The 23627-nt window shown below is 27.1% G+C and overlaps 2 protein-coding genes across 3 annotated transcripts; both read left to right on the forward strand.

The window, feature by feature from the left end:
* Positions 1–789: 789 nt before the first annotated feature.
* LOC112692508 (insulin-like receptor) lies at positions 790–14268 on the forward strand. 2 transcript variants are annotated; one of them, XM_025567178.1, is made up of 23 exons: positions 790–1879; positions 4952–5334; positions 5407–5828; positions 5906–6020; positions 6085–6251; positions 6322–6520; positions 6576–6689; positions 8942–9089; positions 9159–9385; positions 9448–9628; positions 9709–9881; positions 9959–10129; positions 10197–10389; positions 10461–10591; positions 10656–10856; positions 11860–12011; positions 12090–12257; positions 12325–12493; positions 12560–12761; positions 12863–13028; positions 13105–13279; positions 13348–13484; positions 13548–14268. In XM_025567178.1, the coding sequence occupies exons 2-23, from the start codon at positions 4980–4982 to the stop codon at positions 14070–14072; spliced, it is 4491 nt and encodes a 1496-aa protein (XP_025422963.1). In that variant the 5' UTR covers positions 790–1879; positions 4952–4979; the 3' UTR covers positions 14073–14268. The 2 variants fall into 2 exon arrangements, with proteins under 2 accessions (XP_025422963.1, XP_025422965.1); XM_025567180.1 differs by lacking the exon at positions 790–1879 and adding an exon at positions 2268–2461.
* Positions 14269–18386: 4118 nt separating this feature from the next.
* Positions 18387–21060, forward strand: LOC112692561 (heterogeneous nuclear ribonucleoprotein L-like). The gene is made up of 7 exons (XM_025567274.1): positions 18387–18608; positions 18952–19174; positions 19259–19579; positions 19854–20010; positions 20118–20223; positions 20292–20405; positions 20590–21060. The coding sequence occupies exons 2-7, from the start codon at positions 19044–19046 to the stop codon at positions 20919–20921; spliced, it is 1161 nt and encodes a 386-aa protein (XP_025423059.1). The 5' UTR covers positions 18387–18608; positions 18952–19043; the 3' UTR covers positions 20922–21060.
* Positions 21061–23627: the final 2567 nt, after the last annotated feature.

Below are 23627 nucleotides of genomic sequence, written 5' to 3' on the forward strand. Positions count from 1 at the left end.
GTGAAATTGCCAGTGCTTGTGCGTGCGTGTACTAATGTGTGTGCGCCCGAGTGTGTGTGTGTGTGTGTGGGAGCTGTACACACGATGTCGGCGTGGGCTACAACTGCACGTCCCCCCTTATGTCGCCCCCTTAATCTAGATCACGGTTTCACATATTTTTTCCCCGTAACCCCATTCCGTGTGTCCGATTTCCGTCGTCGATGTAAATAACAACAACTGTCGCACGAAGGTGGCAGTGGTGGGGATTGTGCACGGGTGACGGCGACGGCGGCATTGGCTGACGGGTGTAGTCGACGGGAGGGGGCCGTTGTTTTGTCTGGTCTGACGTCGCCGCCGTCGTCGACGGTATCGCGTAGTAAGAGCTTGTGTGTGTGTGTGTGTGTGTGTGTGTGCGCGTGCGTGTGTGCGTGCGTGCGTACGTGCGTTTTCGTGTGAGTGTATATTGCGCGTTTGCCGAGTCGATTGCTGCGTGTTGTGTGTACATACGCGCGCGAACCAAACCGCACTTGTCTGCACCGTATCGGACGTATCTACCGTCTGTAGTAATACAATATTATACGTATACTATATTTATACATATACATTTCATTTTCGCGTCCAAGTGCGGTCTAGGCACTTATTTTTCCGTTTCGCCAATTTGTGCAAACTTCGAGTGTATATTTTATATTATAATATAATATAAAGTCATTTTGGGTGTGTAGTATATATTATATATAAATTAGTTATTTATTCTTTACTGAATACATATATATATATATATATATATATATACTTGGATACTCTAATGTATAAAGATTTCAAATCCATACAATATATAATCCAAGTGGTAGCACAATAATGTAAAAGTTTGATGTTTGAAATAATTATAGTAATAAAAAAATAAAAATTTTAAAAAACGTGACATACACATGGTGTATACTCGTCGCAATAATAATAATAATAAAAATATACCAACCTACACCGCGACATATATTCATTCATTAAAAAACCCGAGTGCATAATATAATATACATCGATTTCGTGGACGATCGGTCGGTCGTGTTGTATCGTCATCGTTGTTGTTGTTGTCGTCGTCGTCGTCGTAGTGTAGTATCATAGTGCTCGTTGTCGCAGTCGTACTCGTGTGGAACTCGTTGTTTCCTTAATATCAGCAGCAGCAACAACAACAACAATAGCAGTGGCAACAACAATAATTATATATTATTAATACATCCCGTACGGTGTAAATAATATACTAATATTATTATTTTAACAGTGGAGTTCGTAAGTGACGGTATAGACGAATCGGGTTTTTCCGTTATGATGTTATTTCGCGTTGTTTTGATCGCATCGGTCTTCGGTGTCAATGACCTTTTCGCCGTGGTGCGTGTTATGTTGACAATGGCGGAACAACGCGCGTTCAGTGCACATTTTTCTGTTAGAAACGTCCTCCGCTGAAGCATTTTTCAAACCATTCAATCCGTCATCGTTTTTTTTTTAAACGTTATTGTTACTATTATTGTTATTATTATTATAATTATCATCATCATCGTCGTCGTTATCCATCGGACCGTACGATCGGAAGTCGTATTGTTTCACGTAGTATTTACTATCAACGACCACCACAAAACCAATAATAACAATAATAATATCGGTATCGTGATATTGCGGAGACGAGTTCTAAAAAGTAAAAATATTTATAATACATATTTAACTAATTTTACATATTTAAAGACGAGTTGCACGCGACCGTGCAATAGGACATCGTATACTATTATTATTATTATTTTATTTGTGTCGAGTGTTTTTTTCATAAAAAAACAAGTGTGTGTGTGTGTGTGTCCTTCTGCGGTGTTCCAATTATAATGGATAAGTACGTCACCAGCAACTGTGTAGAGAGGTATGTACCATTTAATATTATTAAAAACATGTGTGAGAGTGTACTGCATCTATCTACCTATCACTGTGAATTATGAAATTAATAAAATAACAATAAATCATTTGATGATTGCACATATTTTATAGGCTTACCATAATATTAGACAAAGAAAGATAGTTAGATATTAACTCTGTAACATATACCTACATGTTGATGGATCTTATATAATTATAGGTTGAGGATAAATAGATTATAAATGATAGAAATAAAATGAAAATAGTGTTCAAATTAAATAGTTCTGGATTTTTAAGAATAAAAGAAAATTTTTTCTTATGAACAAATTTTTATATTTGATAAGTAGTTCATGCAAAATTATCAGTACTGATAAGCAATGCCTATACATTACCTAATATTACTACTACTACTTCTACTACTATTATTATTGTTATTGTTAATCATTTACTATGAATGTTTGAATTATGAATCAAACATACATACCATTTTGATCTGCTCATATTTAGTATATTGTCAATAAGTGACATTCTATCATTAGTGAGCTGCAGTACATATTGTGTTCTTCTCTTTTATAGTCCGACTATTAGTGTAAGTATTATGACTTATGCGTAAGTAATCATATCAACAATTCAAAAGCAAATGTTTTTTATTGTTTACCTTACTTTCTTTGAAAATTTTAAACAATTTAAATGTACTTTTAAATTTGATAAATTTTACATTTTATAAACGTGGGATTTTGTATTTCGCTGAGAATAATAATAATAATAAAAATATTTGTTTTTTAAGTATCTGAAAGAGTTTGGCAATAATTCAATGATTATTAGTTTCATATCATTAATTTCATAAGATTTTAAACATGTATTATTACCTTAAAACTGCATGATAAAGTATATATATATAAAACTACATAGTGAAAACTGCATTAAATGAAAACAGTTTAATAGTTGTAATATTTGCAATATTGTACATTGAAGTTAAAAGTGGTATATTACAATAGTTTTGAGGAAATAATTTTTCTAAATCATCTTGTAATGTTTATTTTTTATATTATATTAAATTAATTTTGATTCTTACATAATTTTTTTCAGTAGAATCCCAATAAACTCATATCTGAACCTCTGTCATACTTAATATTTTGATAAAATAAATGAGTGTATTTTTTGTTTTCAGTTGGTAAAGAATTTATTTGCAATTTATCATTGAGTTATTTAGTAATCATAAGAAATAAAACAATATATCTTAAGCATAATTTATTGCATTTTTTGAATGTTGTATTTATTTAAAAACAATTACCTAGTTGTTTGTTGTTCTTGGAAAGGAGTTCTGAATTTCTGTTTGTCTCAAAAAATAATTTTAAAATGGATTTATTACATATTCTTGTTATTTTTTTGACCTTTTTAGTTTCTTAATGGCTTTTAAAATAAAATTTAAAGATTGGAGTATTCAAGAGAAATGTGTAAAAACAAATTTTACTACTATTAATGATAATTTACCTAACATATTTTTTATTTTTACTAAATAATTGTATGCATTTAATTATTAATTTAATTAAATTCATATGCATGATATACTTCTAATAAATATATAGTTAGAATAAAAAGAAAAATATTTTTTTTTAATTTTGTTTTAGTAAATGTTGAATACAATTTTGTAATAGAATTTAAGGATTTTATGTATTTAATACTAAAACATAACTGAATACCTATTTAATTTTTAAATAAATATTTTATTTGTAATCAGTTTTGAATATAGCTTATTCTTCATTTATATTAAATATAAATATTGAATAATTTGTTAGTTTATCAAACTATTATTATTTATTATTCAACCATTACTTACAATCATTATTAAATTAATATACATAAAAACAGTTTTTACTAAAATTATTTATTTGAAATTACAAACTTGTTGAAAATATTATCACACTTCTTAACACTAAATTTGCAGAGTAAAAACTTTAACTACCCAGTTAGTTAAGAAAATACTTGCAAATTAAGTAAAAAAAAAAAAAATTTAGAATACAACCGAAACATAATTATTTATTAATACAATGTATTACCTATTTTTATTTGAATTATTTTTTCAGAATTTTTTAAGATTTATTCACTTTTTATATTGGTATATAAAGTATGCGTCAAGGAATGTGTTAGTTATAAACAATAATAATTTATATTTAATAATCTTTTAGTATTTAATATTAAGTACCCTAAATATACAAACACACTGAAAAAACTAACTAATTTGTCAAATGGTTATGACTTTCAAAATAATATATAAGTATATATTCAAATTCTTTAAAGTTGTACTTCAATTTACGTCAATTAACATAATTTCTTTATATGTCTTTTTTTATTTATTTATTTATTCTAAACATCTTTATTTTATGTATAAATATGTATTGGTAAGTCTTTGGGTATATCATTAAAAGTTGTTTTTGTATAAAAATAACTAATTTACAACTATTGTGTAATAATAATAATGTTAACATAGATTTATATTAGATAACCTTTTATTTAGAAAGTACTAAAATAATTTGATAATAAGTACAATGAAAATAGTATAAATCTAAATAAAATAATTGTGAAACTCATCTTATATTAAATGTATGTTGCTTATAATTATAGATTATATCAATAATAATATCTGTTAAAATCATTCAGTTTTATAAATATATCATTCTTACAAAATATCAATAAACATTATAAACAAATCTTAATCGAATACTATTAAAATGTATTATATTTTGTATTTCATAAAAATTTTTAATTTTTAATATTATAATCGAGTTGTTAACTAAAAAAATTCTCATGAAATATTAAAGGCAAGTAACAACATTATTACTATTAGTATTAATAATAAAAATGATAAAATATCCTGTTTATTCATAAAAGAAACTTGTTTTTTTATCTTATCACATTCCACTAAGAACATTTAAAACCATTAATATGTTTTTTTTTTATATTAGTATATATACCTATATTATCATAGTAGTTTCATTTAGTCAAAAAAATAAAGTATTTACCTTTATATTTATATTTTTATTTCTATTGCATATTAACTATTTATAATATTTTTCAGATTTACTATGTAAAATAATTTTATTATAATGTGCGGAGAGTGTGACGAAATACGTTGTTTACGTGACAGCTGCCCTGGTTTGGGTGGATGTCGACTATGTGGGAATGTTTCATCTGATATTTACCATGATCATAACAACTTTCCACGACCTTCAACCATAAAAAACTTTTCCAAAGTTTCATCTAAATTTTACCAAAAATCATGGTTGTTAACATCAAAATCTGTATGGAAGTCTGATTTTCTATGTATAGCACTATGGTGTGTTGCTATCCTTAGTATTAGTCAGGCATCAGCTGAAAACTACTCTACTCAGATTGCAAGTTCACCCTTAATACCTACACAACTAACAACAAATAATACAGTGCACCTATCAAAAGGGAGAAGTAAGTAATTATTACTTTTAACTAGTTCTGTGGTATTAACTTATGATAATTTTGTTTATTTTATTTTTGAAGTATGTCAAAGTAAAGACATAAGAAATAGAGCAGAACATTTGAAATCCCTCCATGGTTGTAGAGTTATTGAAGGTTTTCTACAAATAGTTTTAATTGACAATGCAAATGAAACAAGTTATGAGTCACTATCATTCCCTGAATTACGTGAAATTACTGGTTATTTGTTATTATATAGAGTTAATGGTTTAAAATCACTTGCTAAACTTTTTCCTAACCTGTCTGTAATTCGAGGACAAGATTTATTTATGTCATATGCCATTGCAATTTATGAAATGGTTCATTTACAAGAATTGGGCTTGTATAACTTAATGGATGTAACTAGAGGAGCAGTTTACATCACAAAGAATCCAATGCTTTGTTACACACAAACTATTGATTGGATACGAATAGCACCATCTGGAAAAGAATCACATGATATTTATGTAAACATAAACATTTAGCAGTTAAATATAAGCTTTACTTATGTAACATTAAATTAATCATAATTTTAATATATTAGGACAACCGTCCTGGAAATGCTTGTCCCGTATGTCCATGGACGAACGATCCAAGTTGTGCTGTATCTAATAATACTAATGAACCATTATGCTGGAATACTGAACATTGTCAAAGAAGTAAAACTTTATCATATTTTTCCATAGATAAATTTAGTTTATAGAAATAAATTGTTTTATTTAGTTTGTCCACCGGAATGTGGTACTCTTGGCTGTTCTGTAGATGGAGAGTGTTGTCATGAGCAGTGTCTTGGAGGATGTGATGGTACTAAGCATAACAATTGTTTTGCTTGTAAGTATTTAGAAGATGAAAATGATTGTGTCAAAGCATGTCCATCAAATACATTAATAGTAAGTAAAAAAAAATATTAATCAGTATAATAGAAAGTTAATTTTTAATAATTTTTTTTTCATTTTAAAGTATCAAAATAGGCGTTGTATATCGGAATTTGAGTGTTACCACATGCCTCGATCAAGAATTGAATTACAAAATGGATTACACTTACAATCATGGAAACCATTTAATAATATATCTTGTGTAATGGAATGCCCTCCTGGATTTGAAGAAGTCCCTACTGAAAATAGTTATGGAAAAGTGTTTAAATGTCAAAAATGTTCTGGTAAACTTAATTTTATAAAATAAAATCAATATACTAATTTAAAGGTCTTATTTAGGACCATGTCGTAAAGTTTGTATTGCTGCAAATGTTGAAAGTATACAGTCTGCACAAAAGTTAAAAGGATGTGTTATTATAAATGGATCATTAGAAATACAAATACGTGGTGGTAGTAAGTCAAGCTTATTTAACTAAAGAAATACTGTTAAATGAATAATTTAATATTTAGATTCATAATTAATAATAATTGTCTGATATTTTATATGGCTCAAAATTAAATTAGCACCTAAAATCTGGAATTTCCTCATCAAAATGACAAGTAGTTAATAACTAATAATTTTGACAATTTTATATAAAAACCATTCGTTATCACCAGGATGTAGACTTAAGTGCAAATCACTTTTTCTGATAAATACATACATATATATATATAAATATATATTTAAAAAAAAATTATATTACTATTAACTGTATGATATTCATCATAAATATGGGATAAAGATCATATAGGAATCATATTCACTATGAAAATACCTAAAGAAATATATGTAAGATTTAAAAACAATAAAATTAACTCTATTTAGATGATACATTATCTCTAAATTGTAAAATAAACTCAAAAATGGTAAAATACTAAAATATGCCAAAATATGAACGCAATATTTTTTATAGTTCCAAATGCACTAACCAGAAATAGCATTATCTTTCCATAGTTATAATCACACTGACTTATAAAATATAAAATTTAATTCACTATCACCATCTACCTATTACAACTTTAAACTTTTTTTAAAATGTTCAAATAATATTAATTTTCCAAGCCATTTATATCTTAATTTTCAAAATATTATCAATATTACTTATATTATAAAAATTATTATTAACTCTATTAAAATTGTACATACATAAATGCTTGTAATAGCATTTGATGCGCTGAAACATTATAATTTACATTACATTTTTAATAAACAAAAAAAAAAACATTTTTGAATTATCATAACATAATAATGAATGTAACAAGAGAGTTGAATGCTTAAAAAATAGGATTCTTGATCTAGAAACTCAAAAACCTGTTATAAATAATGAACCTAAAGACATAAATAGAAATTATCAAAGAGATTATAGAAATCCAAAAACGTTCACATAATATAATTATTCATGGTACGAGGAGTTCTTAAGTAAGGATATGAATGAATGTATTATATCAGACGCGAATTAGCAGATATTTCATTTATATATAAACTAATCAATAACGAAATAGATGCTCCATATTTATTAAATTGCGTCCCGTTCAACATTCCTGTTTATAATCACTGCTTCACCTCAATGTTTATCATCACACAGTACAATTATTTAAAATACTTGCAGATTCCAAGAGCCATGGCCCTGAGTAACAAACTTGCTAAAACAGATGTTGATTTATTCTTTTGTCCATTAAGCATGATCCATACAATTTGCTTAAATAATGCTATGTAATAACTGATATATTAGATTTCTTTGGTTTATATTTTTATTTTCGCTTAATTTTATATGTTTTACCTATAATGTTTAGTGTTAAACACATTATAATCTAAATACTTCTATTATTGGGCAACTGCCCATTTTATTCATATGAATAAATTATTATTATTATTATGAAAACATTTTTGTTTGTACCTTGAATACTATAAGATTAATTTTTATTATTTTATTTTGTTAAATGAGTACTTTTAAAAGTTACATGTAACTAACTAATCAATTGTAAATCTTGTCTAATATAAAAAAAGTTTTAAAGTACTATTAGTGATGTAAATTTATGTAGTTCATAAACAAAATAAATAAGTTATAATATATTTATGTTAATTATATGTTTGGTTTTATTAAATTATGCAGTTTATAAACTAAAATAGTCAAAATTTATTAGAAATTATTAACAAATATTGTTGTATGATATGATAAAAATAAAGTACTACATTTTCAAGTTTTAGAACACTAAATACTAACAACATTTTTTGAAACTTGCATTTGTATTGAAATGCAATTTAATAACTATTAAAAATATGTATATAAATTTAAGTAAAGATTTAGATGAATGGTTAGAAATAGTTTTAAATGTCAATAATAATTTTAGTAGATAGTATTAATCTGATAGTGCTTGTGGGAATACTTGTAATAATAAATATACATTAAAAAAATCTATATTTAATTATAATAGACTACTTTATTCTAAATTTAAAAATAATTTTTAAATGATACAACAAAAAAAATTACTATTTTTTAAAAGTATTAGGTAATTATTAAACCTCTTCCATATTTTCTGTTGAGTACCAAAATGAACAGTTTTGGTTTGAAATTTATATATATAGATTGAAAATTGAATGTCAACAATGTTTTATTACACTCGAGTTATTAAATATTATACTAATATTTTTATGTTTATTTTAGTGAACATTGTAAAAGAATTAGAAGAGAGCTTAAGTATGATAGAAGAAATTACAGGTTATTTGAAAGTAGTTCGATCGTTTCCATTGGTATCATTGAATTTTTTAAGAAAATTACATATTATTAGAGGAGAAACATTAGAAAGTTCAAAGTAAGTACTTGATAAAATTTATTAATTTAAATTGATTTATTATAATATGTATATTTGTTTAAATAAAAGGTATGCATTAGTGGTTTTGGATAATCAGAATTTAGTTGAATTATGGGATTGGAACACTCGAAATCCAGATGGTGAAATAAAAATTGAACGAGGACAAATATTTTTTCACTTCAATCCAAAGCTTTGTATATATAGAATAAAACAATTACAATTAAAATTAGGGGACAAATTTAAAAATGTTGATGATTTAGAAGTGGCACCAAATTCAAATGGCGATAAGATAGCATGTAAAAACTAATTTATTAAATTGATTTACTAATTTTTTTTTAATTATATTTATAATTTTCAGGTAAAGTTTCAAAACTTAATGTTTCAACAGAAGTTGTTACATCAAATTCTGTTGTTTTGAATTGGTCGCCTTTTTCTCATTATGACACTCGTACATTATTAGGATATGTAGTTTATTATTTAGAAGCTCCATTTAAAAATGTTTCTTTGTATGATGGTCGAGATGCTTGTGGTGGAGATGGGTAAATATAAAACAGATATATTAAGTTCAGGAAAGATTTTAAACTTTAAAAAAAATATACTAATATAATGAAATGTTTAGATGGAAAACTGATGATGTGGAATCAACGGAGACAACTACAGTTGATTTAGTTGCAATTTTAACAGGACTCAAGCCTTATACACAATATGCATATTATGTGAAAACTTATACAATGGCTTCAGAATCAAATGGAGCACAAAGTGATATAAATTATTTTTTTACAATGCCAGGAAGTAAGTATTATTCATTTAGTATTAGTATTTATAATTTATTTACATAAGTTTTAAACAATAAAATATATTGTTAATAGCGCCAAGTCCTCCACAGAATCTTCATGTATCTTCAAATACTGCTGACAGTATAACTATTGAATGGTTACCTCCAGCTGAGCCTAATGGTCAAATCTCTCAGTATATTATTAAATACACATCTATTAACATATCTGGGGAATCATTACTGAAAAGAGATTATTGTCAAAACAGTATGTTATTTTTCTTATTTTATATGAATATATAAAATATGTTTTATTGTAATCATTAATTTTTTAGGTCCAGATACAAAAGATTTATCTGAAAGTTATATAAGTGTTAAAGAACATATTAAATATGATAATGACAAGAAAGAAAATTGTAATTGTACAGCTCAACCAGAAAAAAAACAATCAAAAATTAAAGATGAACAACAAATTCAAACTATGATAGAATTTGAAAATAACTTGCAAAATATTTTATATGTAAAAACGTATGTTCAATAAAATTTTAATAATTAACTAAAATATGTTTTTACATTATTGAATTTTTAATTTTATACAGTATTAATGCTAAAAATGATAATGTTACAAAAAGAAAACGAGAAGTTACAAATTATGATCCATCAGCTGAATTTCCAAATAGTACAGATCCAAAAACTAAAATTTCACTTGATGTAGATAAAAATATGGAAAGTATGTTTATGAGTTAAATAATATTATTAATATTCACTTTTCTTATGCGATTATGTTGTTTTAGATGAAAATATGAAAATAGTTTATGTTGATAGTAACCAGTTATCTTATACGTTAAACGAAAATTTAACACACTACACTACTTATAATATTGAGTTATATGTATGTCGACAAAGAGTCAAAAATGAAAACACTGAATCAAATAAAATAATTAGTAATTGTAGTGTACAAAAAGCAATGACTACTGTTAAAACTAGTCCAAAAGGTATTGTATTCATTGAACAGTTTATTAACTAACCAAATAAATATTATGCTTAGTAATATTCTAAATTATTTCAGTTTAACTTAATATAATCGATTAGTTCTGAAAATAGTGAGTTGTGTAATCAGTAGTTATAGTTATATATTAGGGATACCATTAAACAGTCTAGAGTTTTAGTTAAATAATAAAAATGACATACTTGTTTAGTAAAATACTATTGTTTTAATAGGTATATTTATCAATTATTTATTACAAAATGTAATTCAAGTGGAATTCTAACTTATGAAATAAAATGAATAAATTAATATTAATATAAAATAGAGATGAGGATTTACATTTATGTTTAAATCATTCTTAATTCTTCATTGCCTAAACTAATTAATTTCTGAGTTATGTAATTTCTTCTTTTCATTTTAAAATTATATTAAAAAATAATAATAATAATATATCATATTATTTTTACTAAATTATTTATTCTAGAATAAATAAAAGTTAAATATTTGTTTAAATGTTGATAAGAGTTGTTCAGTTTTAGTTTTAATCGAGGCAATGAAACAATTTTTCTACAGTCCTACTAATTTGGTTTAAACTTATTTAATAGTTATATTATTAAAATAGATTATTAATTAATAAAACTTTTTTAATATAAAGTTATATTATTTAATAGTAAAAAATTTCAGTATTTGGTATTATACATGACATGTTAGAGCAACGTAACATAAACAGATAATAAATCTGTACCTAAATAATTATATTTAGTTTTTTAATTGGGTTTTTAATATATTAGCAAATAAAAACAATTGTTTTAAAAAGCTACCGAACATTATTATTTATAACTTATAGATCTATAATAGTTGGTTTTCATATTTATTTATTTTTTTTTGAACCATGAGGATGTGATTTTACTCTTTTATCTTTTCCCTCAAAATCTCTTAAATTAGGAAATTTAGAATTTAGTGAGCTTTTATTTTAATAATTCTTAATTATGTTTTAACTTTTTTTTTAGAATCTGCTGACAGAATTGATCCTTCAACTATTAAAGCTGATCGTACTAATACAACCAATCCTAATTCAATTAAAATAAGTTGGAAAGAACCTGAAGGTTCTAATGGGCCAATTGTTAGTTATCATTTGGAATACAAAAAAGTTGGAGATCATGTATGTTTAAAATATTTAATAATTAATTTTTTTTTTTTTTTTAATAAACTTTACTTTGAAATATTTAAATTATTTTAGCTTAATCTTAATCCACCAGTTGTTTGTATAACCACGCAACAGTATCAACAATCTGACTTTTCTCATACTTTATCTAATGTTGCACCTGGAAATTATAGTTTTCGTTTGCGTGCAACATCATTAGCTGGAAATGGAGAATACACCCCATATAATTATTTTGAAATTGAAGTAATTTGGCTTTGTTTTTTTTGTAAACTATAATTATTATAATATTTAATATACTTTATTTTTTTAGGAAGTACCTTCAATTACCACTGGACAATTAATGCTTATTATCTTAATGGTAATTGGAATTATATGTGCTGTAATTGTTTTAATATTTTTTGTTTTACATCGTTATTATAAAAAAAAATTGGCTGCTACAACATTATTTGTTACATGTAATCCAGATTATATTAGTTGTGGTAAGTTCTAATTAACATTTAATGATTATGTTTGTAATATTTGATTTACTAATATGTGTTTAATAGAGTATCAAGCTGATGAATGGGAAATTCCTCGAGATGATGTTGAAGTCTTAGAACCATTAGGTCGCGGTTCTTTTGGTATGGTATACCGTGGTAATTGGAAGAAAAAGGATAATGAAATAATACCGTGTGCTATCAAAACTGTAACTGAAAATAACAACATAACAGTTCGACATGATTTTCTCTCTGAAGCTAATGTTATGAAGTAAGTTTGAATAAGTAAAAACTAAAAATTAATATTTATATAAATTGTACATAATATAATAATTTAATTTTTAATTATAATCAAATTTTATCTTTTAATAGGGAATTTTGTACAACTCATGTTGTTCGTCTATATGGAGTTGTATCGCAAGGTCAACCAGCATATGTTTTAATGGAGTTAATGACCCAGGGGGACCTTAAAACATACTTACTCAAACATCGTCCTGAAATGGCGACCGACCCTTCTCTTAAGCCTCCAACATTAAAAGTACGACTTTTTTGGTTTATTAATTTCATTAATGTATACAATGTTTATTGTTTTTATGGTTATTATTTTTTTATAGGATACTTTACGTATGGCAATTGAGATTGCTGATGGAATGTCATATCTTTCATTCAAAAAATATGTTCATAGAGATTTAGCAGCTAGAAATTGTATGGTTAGTGAACACAATATAGTTAAAGTTGGAGATTTTGGTCTTACTAGAGATATCTATCAAACAGATTATTATAGAAAAGGTAAATATTTATATTAACTTTAGTTTTTAATTTGAATATAATGAAAACGAGTGTTTACTTAATTTTAGATTCTGAAGGTATGATGCCAATTCGATGGATGGCTCCAGAAAGTCTTAAATCTGGTCTTTTCACTTGTTTTTCCGATGTTTGGAGTTATGGTGTTGTATTATGGGAAATGGTAACACTAGCAGCCCAACCTTATAGGGTAAATATATTTCAGAATAACATTTTTTTTTCTATAAATTGTTATGCATGTATATTTTTCTAGGGTGAGGTAGACAAAAATGTCATATCATATGTCAGTAGTGGAGGTATTATGGAAAAACCAGATAATTGTCCAGATATACTTTATGATTGTATGAAACTTTGCTGGCGTTTTAAAGCTTCTGAGCGACCTACGTTTGCTGAAATAGTGAAAATGTTTTTGGCATGTGCTCGCCCAGATTTTGCAAAGATGTCATTCTATCATAATGAATTACAGTCTGAAACACAACGACTTGATGCGTCTGAAAATGGTATCACAGAAACCGAGTCTTCCGAGAGAGAACGTAAACAAATTGAACGAGATCAGATTACAGCAGTATTAGAAAATCAAGCACATTTTTGGGGAGGATCATCATTGCCTGTTGAACGGTTAGCCCCAAAAGCAAATCTGGAAGAAGATGATGATGATGATGAAGATTCAGATAATGAGTTGCAACAATCACACATAGAAAACTTTGTGTGCAAACGACCCCCTAATGGATATATGTCCATACATAATGGTAATGGTATAAATACCACTATATGCTGACCGTTATTTTATTATTATTATTATTTTTTTTTTCTTATAGAATTAATTTTTTAGATCAAACTTTTTTCTCTTTTATAAGGTATATTTTGTTTTTGTATTTATATAGTTCCTAATTGTTGTGTCAAATATGCAGAGATGGGTCATTTTATGTATATTGAAATTAATTTTACATATAAATCAGACAATTTATATTTATATATTCTATATATATATATATATGATATAATACACTCACACATTAGTCACACCAATTATATTAATATGTGTGCTTTTTTTATGTTTAAATTTTCTAATAAACCTTTTTTTTTTTTTAAAAAAATTATTTTGTTCTTAACTAATATAATAACTTGCTATAGTTGGAAATGACATTTATTTAGTTACTATATATCCAATTTTTTTATTTATTTTTTATTAATTTCTATGAAAAATCAAATTTTTTAAAAATTTTACTCATAACCTTAGTATTCAAATAAAAATTTAAAAAAAAAACAATTAAATTTTAATTAAAGAATCAACTATATCTGATTTTTAAAGTGATAATAAATTGTTAATAATCAGGTTATATTTTACAATAAATTGCTGAAAAAGGTCGAAATAACAGGCCATCTTAAAGTTAAGATATGATTATTCAATAGTTATTAATGTAGTTTATATTTTATTTATTTACACTATTATTTTTTTTTCTTAAATATTACAGTATAAAATTATATGCTTATGTTTGTTTATATAATATCACTCATCTCTGCAATATTTATTGAACATTGTTTTTTGAACTTCCTGTGAGTTGCCCATCAAATGGGTAAAAATCAGATTGAACTTGCTCAATGCCAAAGCCAGTGTATTTTTTTTCAAATATAGGTTTAGTTCCTTTTTCCTTTTCTTTCCACAGGTGTGCAATTTAATAGTCTATAGTTTTTTTTATTATTGTATAAAACTTATTCCTATAAGACTGTCTTTTATAAATAGAACTACTTATGTAGTTTCCATAGTACACAAATAGTAAAGCTTAACCTTTGTTACCTGAAGTTTAGATTTAAGTTTATGTGTATGTATATATTTATATGTATATAATTTTAAGACATGATTCTGGTTCAGTTCCATTATGAAAAAAAGAAGAAAAATAACTGACGCATAGATAATTTGGTTTTATGTATTCTTTAACTTAGTTAAAAGTGTTTTTTTTTTTTTTTGTACTTTTATTATTTTTAAAAAAAGTGGTGTAAATATGTTTTAATTTGATTGTAGATAAATTGTGTAAACTAACATTATTTTTTTTTTGTAAACTATATTATGACAATTAGCAATTGAGAGTCGTGACCAAATATTTTGTCATAAGTGCCGTAATAAATGTATAATTATAATTGTTCCTAATTACAACTTGTAGATTCTAAACAAATACACAAGTCTAGAAGATTGTAATAATATTCTTATTAAAAAATTAAAAATTATAAGTTATTACATTTAAGTTAGGGAGTTCTGTACCGTTATTAAGTTTTCGCGATTGGTAAGTAATATTTTAAGCTAGTACAGTTTCTTAAATGCTATGCATAAAAATAAAATTTTTAGAGAGAGCTTAGTAGGCCCTTACAAAAGGATAATGATTGAATGATATATATAAAAAAAAAATTATAAATAGTAACACAAACAGTTCATACATATAACTAGAGCCTGGATTTATAGGCATTTAAAAAGTATCAAATATGATGCAAATATGCAAAGAAAAATTGCCTAAATATGCAATTATATGCATTATGTTGCACTTTAAAAAATGTGTTTTTTTAAAAAAAAAATCACACTTTTATACCAAATAAAATTCTAAATATTTTATCAAAAACAAAAAAAAAATGATAATATCCACTGCTTTATATTTCAAATCATTTATATCAATTTAAAACTTTTAGGAAACTTAAAAATGAGAATACAAATAAAAAAAAACTAAAAATAAATTAAAGTTACCTACTCTCAAACAACGAAAATTAAACTTAAAAAAAAAAATACAAACAATTTTAATTTATTAAAAACCCATCAAATGTGCATACTATTTGCATTTATAAACAAATATGCTCTAACCCTCAAAATATGCAAAATATTCCATATAAAATTTGGTATTTAAATTCGGTGTGATATGAATCGTGGACATTTCAAATATCCATAGACGTGCATACACTTAGTACAAACATGCAAATGTATATAAATCCGGGTGCTACATATAACTATTATAGTTATGCACGGCTATAATAGTCAAAGTGGCATATTTTTAAATTTTTTGTGGAGGGAGTTTAACATTATTCTAAAAATTTAGTTATTTTATAATATTATAAAAAATACATAGGTATATGGTATGAATTAATAACTATATTATTAAAATTAAAATAAAAAATTTAATTATTTTGAAACAATATAAAAAATAATGAAGAGTTACTTATAACAAAAAAGTTAAAGCTCTTTTTTTTCCCAGTTCATCAATAATTTTTTCAGTTCTTAACAAGTATTTTTCATTTATTGATAACGGCATTAAACCGTAACTTTTTTTTTTTATTGGGGGTCGAGACGTTTATTTTTATTTGTCATGTAATATTTAGCCTGTTAGATAACCCTTGTAGTTCTTGATTTTTTCTTCTCTCATATATTTACAACTCTGCGTTTTATTTTAGACCGTATATGTTTTTCAAGACCTTCCTTTCGAATGTTATTGGGCGTTTACTATCGTTTACTATCATGGTGAATGACCATGATACGCTCGCGTAAGTGACTATAGTTCATGTTACAATCAGTGGCGCACACCTCATGGATGATGAGGGTCATTCGACCCCCCAAAAAAAATTGATTGGTTAAAAATATTTGCAATTTACTAAATGTTATTTCAATTTCGAACACGTGAAACCTGGTTGGATCTAAGTTCATGCCTTGAGTGCTAAGTTTCACTACCTCGAGCTCTAAAATTACCTTTATTGGAGTTGCTTTAGGTAATGGGTGGGTGATCGGTATTAATATAATATGTTTAACCCATGTCGGTAAGAACGAGTGTGCGCCACTGAGTACAATAGCAGAGGTGGTCAAATTGTTTTGCCATGGGGGGAGGATATATCTGATTTTTTTAACAAACATTATTTATAACAATTTCTACTTTTAAACATAAAATTAATTAATAGTTTACATTTTAATTATATTATTAAATCTATTTCTATTTTTTTTTTTTTTGCCAATTCGTCCAGTACTTCGTCTGCGGTTATATTGACAACTCCACGATGAACAGCCACTATGCAGGCACGTAGCTAAGGGACGGCCAGGTAGGGCCGCATTTAAGGGGGTACTGGCTACAACTGCCCTGGCCGCCAGTTTTTTGGGAGCATCAAAATTTTGTGGTCGGAAATTTGCTCACTTGTGAATTAATGAACTTTTGAAATTATTTTTTTTTTTTTTGTTTTCAATAACAGTATCATGAATTAATGTTAATGTATTTATAGCAATATAGCTATTAGCATTGATTTTATAATATAATATAATATATTATAAAATCAATGCTATCAGCGATCCAGAATATTATTAATATACCTGATATTAGTTCCCAAATTTGTTATGATAATGTCAATAAACATAAATTATTTATAATAAAATACGGCGTATTATGTTATCGCGTGCGGCGTGGGGTTGCATGCCTACTACACAAAAGTAGCATTGATTTTAGAATATCTATAACGACCAACTTTCAACCGCCTTAAGTAGGTATTAAAGTAAAATTGATAAAATTGTTTTGACTTTATTATTTTAAGCAACTGTTTAAAATACAATATTACATAATTATACGTATTAAATTATGAGAATATGCAAAATTATTTCCCCAACATAATTGCGACGTATGTTCAAAGTTTACATATATGACGCGCCATCTTATCTCTTTTTTTCTTTTTTTATCAAATATATTCGGTTATGTACTCGTATTTGTAGAACATAAAAATTTAAAAATTTAAAAATATTTAAAATATTTCATTTTTATAAAATGTTAAAACTAAAAATATATAGAAAACTTAAATATATTTTATATTACAATAATATGCGATAAACTAATAACTAATAATGGACTAACTCAGTGAAAAAGTTTTTTTTTTAAGTATTAGTAAATGTAGTATATATTGTATATCTCATTTATTGTTAGATAATATTATAGTGATATTGTGTGATGAATTATTTTGTTGTTCATCTTTCAATGTCCATACATTTTCTTCATTAAAGTACCTACAATATATCTAAGTAGACATAAAATACTATTAAATTTGATAACACATAATCTGAAAACAAAAATTGTCCTAATGCATAAAAAGTACGTTATAATACCAGATGACATAAAATTATCAGGTTCAATATTTATATCACGAATAAAAGTTTAAAAAAAAATTCTACATAAAAATAAATTGAGAGGGCTTCGCTGCAGTGCGAATAAACTTAATGTAACACACTGAACCTAATATGCAATACACAACTAAGCTGTGCGATACATATTCATAAGATATCATGAATTTGTTTCCTTGGCAAATTGTATCCTTTTCACCGTATACTTAATAAAATATTGTATTGAATATGGATTTTTCCGTTATTTATACTAATCGCGTGCGGGATAAATCATAGAAGTTGTCTAAAAAGAAAAATATAAGAAAATATTAAGAATAAAATTGTTTATTAAAAAAACTATCATAATTGGCTAAATAAAAAAAAGTGAAACTATGAATACGTGTTTATTTGCCTATAGAGGCTGGTTATTGATATTTTAAATTCATTATACCAGTGTCTTCCGTGAAATATATTCTATTGTAATACAAGTAGTATTCTTTGTTCTCATTGTTTAAACGTTAAATCCTATCTTAACGGCAACATATATCAGGACAACGTACGGTTTGTTTCCTCACGAAGAAAAGCCAGAAAATATTGAAAAATATTCGTAAAAGCTTTGGGATTTACAAGAAGTATACTATAATGGACAGAGTTAAGGCAGAATGTTACCAGAACAACTTAAGACGCACAGGCCCATCAGTTCGATCCACTAATCGAAAGTTTAATGACGACCAGCATTTAGGGTCGTCAGAAAACCACCATTCGAGCGGAGGGTAAATATTTGATAAATAATTACATACATGATCGATTGACTGTGAAACAATAGGTTTGTCATAATAATGACGACTTTTGTTTAGAAACAACAAAGCACGGTCAAAACGACCTATTGGCAGACAATCCCAGCCCGGTAGTGGTGATACTACCAGACCATTGCCTTGTCCGCAGTCCTTGTGGCGTGGCGAGCCGAACAGAGTCCTAATCGTTTACGGATTGGAAAGAATGAACGTCAATTGCGATAAGGTTTTTAATTTGTTTTGTATTTACGGAAATGTTACAGCAGTGAAGATTTTGAACGGAAACCAAGTACTCGTCGAACTGCAGGACGTCGAGGCTGCTAAGAGATGTGTGTCCAAGTTGAACTTGATTCGGTTGGATAAAACTACAAATCTAAAAGTCAAGTGAGTGTCGTAAATTCCTACTGGGATTTCTTTACGTCGGGTTATGATTGAATGGCGGGGTAAGGGTAGGTTTCTCTTGATCCCCAATAAGATTATGGATTACGATAAACATTTGAGAAAGTGCGTATTACGCGAGTATATTGCAAGAACCATAATCATCCCGAATCACCTCAAACAAAAGGTGGCGTAAATATGCTTATAAACAAAAATCATAGCATATAGGAAAATCATAAAATCATAGAACATCGCATCATGTCTGCCGTCGCTGTTTTAGGTATTCGAAACATTCCTATATTAATAATCATGGAACTTCGAGAACCTTATCAGACGGTACGCCAGCTAAGAAAATTTACCTGAAAAGCAAGTTCAACCGATTTGTCGAAAAAGAGATGAAATACGCAGATCAACGACGTATCGTGACCCCGTCAAAAGTAAGTGAAAACGCTCGCGTATTAAAACGTGTTTACATTGACGTACGGACAACGAGTTTACGTAATCCAATAGTTGAACGACTGACAATTAATTATCTTCCCAATAGATTTTACATTTTTATAATGCACCGTTGGATATTTGCGCTAAAAAGATGCATAAAGTGGTGACGGACGCCCTTGGTTCCATGGACGCAATAAGATCCATAACCATTTGTGAGTCATTCGTTGCCAATGAATTCGTTTATAATTGAGGTCCTAATTATATTGATTTTTTATTTTAGTGCCTAAGAAACGTCCAGATGCCAAATGTTCAACTGGCCTGATTGAAATGAAAAGCAACGAATTGGCGGTAAAAACGATTCTCTTGTTGAATCACATGCCATTTGAATCGTCAAGTATGTTTTATTTATGCTATCATTTAAGTTATAGTAATATTTTTACTAATAGGACCGAATTTTAAGTATTATAATAATTATATTCCCCTATCCCTGTGGTTACTGGAACCCAGGACAGCTTTTGAGTTCAGCGCATGATCAATATGACTCGCGTGTGTGTACATAAATTATCTTCTACTTATAGAGTCCAGATTCCCATTTTTGATGAAACTGAGTTTCTCGAAATGGTCCGATATCCGGCAGCAGTCAACGGGCTCGTCCAAACTGCTACTGAGCATTGCGCCCTGCATTCGGAGGTCGTTTCATAATTCCGAACATGCGTCGCCCACGGTGGAGTTGGCGGTCGCGCGTACAACCCAGCAGACAACCAGTCCCGGTGGAATCTCGTGGACTTTGTGGGAAATAATAGATGTTGTGACGGAGGCCATAGACCGCGGCACAGGAAATCTCGTACGACCAACGGAAACGTTTCAGGACCAGTTGCGCGTGACACACTGCGATAACCCCGCAACATAGTTGTAAACTTTGCTTTCTGTTGGAAGATTTTACATTCGCCTCGTTCGGGCTTTATTTAAATAATATTCCATTAAGAATACTCCATCAACTCCGTATAAAAAAAAAAAAAATGAAAAAAAAATTGCTATTAAACGTGTGATATAAGGTGGAATCTAAGTAAATGGTCTAACGTTTAAAATGTATCTATCAGTTAATTAATTCAAATTTTATAAAAATTGGTTATTTATATTAATTTATAATATGAACCATTTTAACTAAAACTAATCCAAATTTAGTTTATTTGACCGGAAACAATTTTATTTATTTTAATGGGTCCTGCATTATCTATTACAAAAACTTTTCTAGACATTTCTTAGATTGAATCTTCCAGCCAAGTAAACTAAATTTGGATCAATTTTAATTAAAATAATTAATATTCATATTATAAATTAATAAAAAAAATCAATTTTATTAAATTTGAATTAATGACTGACATATACATTTTACACGTTAAACTATTTACTTAGATTCCACTTTTTATCAAACATTTTATAGCATTTTTATTTTTTTTTTATTTTTTATTTAGCGTTTTTTTACACGGAGATGTCGGAGTGTTTTTGTTGGGATATCATTATTTTTTATAAATTATCATATTTAATAATATACTAGTACATTATTATACATAATATTTTTTATTTTTTTTCCATTATTATTATGCAAACGTCTTTAACACGACGAGGTCACCGTTCAAACTGTTCAGATGTATCGTTGCATCTTGCCCATTTATTTTGATGTTTTATTATTGATGTATAATGGGCTTCAGTCATAGGTTGACCATAATGGCAAATGATCGAACTTAAAGTATAACATTTACTATCAACCGTAATATATGTTATGGTGGCTAATGCATTTATATGAAGATTTGTAATTTTTGTAATCACACACTCCAAAGTTGAATTTGAAAGTACAAATATTCATGAGTATTGAGTATGTTTGTTGTCTGTGTATGGTTTGAAGTAGTATTAGAAGCACTACAAGTTATATTTTCTATTGTAACTTCTTTAGACAGGTCATTCAACATGGAATGCATTGTGACAATTTTTGTATGTTTTCGGTACATTAAGTTGAATTATAAAATTATTTGAAATATATACTCTACTCTTTTTACGAGTACACTAATAAACTCAGAAGCATCTTGCTGTTCTATGTTAACGTAAGGATGACCAATCTGATTTCTTATACTAGATACACTTAGTTGACATACTTGTGATGTATATAAGTATGCAAGTTTTTTTAATACATTGTCATACATTTGTTTTAGTATGTGAGTACAATTGAAAATTACTTGCAAAGATGCATTTGCATAACAATAAACCGCATCCAAATTTAAAAACCCTAAAATATTTAAATTGGTAATAGGTGTTGAAATATTTGAATGTTATGGACTTGAACATTTGATACTTTTTTTCATATTATATCTTTTACGCGTATACATATGTTTGATCACAAGAAAATATAGAGTTAGCAACGTCTACAATAAAATTTTCCAAAGACATAATTTGACTTTTGTGAATAGTAATTCCATAAGCGACAGTTATGGGAAATTGTTTTCTGAATACGAATGATCCGTGAAAAAGTTCAAATTTGTTGTAACAGGTTTAAGATGATACATTTTTCGTTAAAGATCACTTGAATTTGTTGAAGCTTGCCATCAATTCCAATAATTACATTTTTAACTGTTCCTATAATTTCGTTAATCAAACCACTTGATACATCAATATTTCTTTGTAACATAATTTTACAGTTTAACTTTACATTTAAATATTTTTAAAGACCAACTGTCCGCGAACTATCATCATCAAGTTTCGACAGATTTATCATAGCTTTGTTTTAGTTGATGCTTTACAATCAACAGAATCAATTGATTCCAAACGAATGTTACCTGAAGATAATAAAGATAATATTACATTATTTAAAAATGAGCAATGTTTTCTGGTAGAAAGTAGAAATAGTGTAGAATCTGGTAGCTTCATTTTAGTTACGTACAATTGTCTTATTATATCTGCAGGATTTTTTTTTTTGATTTTAAAACTAATTTTTTGTTTATTCATAGTTTGAATGTCAGATCGTGTAACTGTGTTAATTCTAATTCTATCCAGTATATTAGCATATTCAGGATCACTCTATTTTTTTCTCATGTTTTTGGTTCATTCATTGTAAATAAACAACTTTTCCCACAAATTTATAGCATCTAATGCATGTAGATACTTATCACTATTTTTTGCATTTGATGGTAGAAATGACGATTATTCACTCACTGGTGGTAGTTGAAGAAGATCTCCGAAAATTAAGGTATTGATTCTCCCAAACCAACCATCATCACTGTTACCAGTATCATAAATTTCACGTAGTCCTAAATGTATATAAATCAATTTCTCATAAGATACCATACTTATCTCGTCAATTATGACTAAAATTACATTTTTCATTTTTTCACAAATTAATTTAAGAGAATCATTTGATAAGGGTCTGTATGGTGGGGTGTGTCTATATTCTACCAGTAACTGCAAAAACGGCGAATACTTTGTATATTATATGCAGCTATTCCCGTTGGATCTGTTATAGCTACATTTCGATTTAATTGGTTTGTTACATATGCCTTAATAGTTTTAATCAAATATGATTTCCTTGTACCCCATACACCGGAAACAAAGTGACATATTGGTG

Source organism: Sipha flava, unplaced genomic scaffold, assembly GCF_003268045.1.
Source record: "Sipha flava isolate LNK unplaced genomic scaffold, YSA_version1 74_pilon_pilon, whole genome shotgun sequence".
NCBI lineage: Eukaryota > Metazoa > Arthropoda > Insecta > Hemiptera > Aphididae > Sipha > Sipha flava.

What these genes read in the sequence shown, in the direction of transcription:
- LOC112692508 (XM_025567178.1), top strand. Translation starts at nt 4,980, where the DNA reads ATGTGCGGAGAGTGTGACGAAATACGTTGTTTACGTGACAGCTGCCCT. An exon ending in TACTGAACATTGTCAAAGAA is followed by an intron (nt 6,021 to 6,084) that starts GTAAAACTTTAT and finishes TGTTTTATTTAG; the next exon opens with TTTGTCCACCGGAATGTGGT. An exon ending in GTCCATCAAATACATTAATA is followed by an intron (nt 6,252 to 6,321) that starts GTAAGTAAAAAA and finishes TTCATTTTAAAG; the next exon opens with TATCAAAATAGGCGTTGTAT.
- LOC112692561 (XM_025567274.1), top strand. Translation starts at nt 19,044, where the DNA reads ATGGACAGAGTTAAGGCAGAATGTTACCAGAACAACTTAAGACGCACA. An exon ending in AATAAGATCCATAACCATTT is followed by an intron (nt 20,224 to 20,291) that starts GTGAGTCATTCG and finishes TTTTTATTTTAG; the next exon opens with TGCCTAAGAAACGTCCAGAT. An exon ending in CATGCCATTTGAATCGTCAA is followed by an intron (nt 20,406 to 20,589) that starts GTATGTTTTATT and finishes TTCTACTTATAG; the next exon opens with AGTCCAGATTCCCATTTTTG.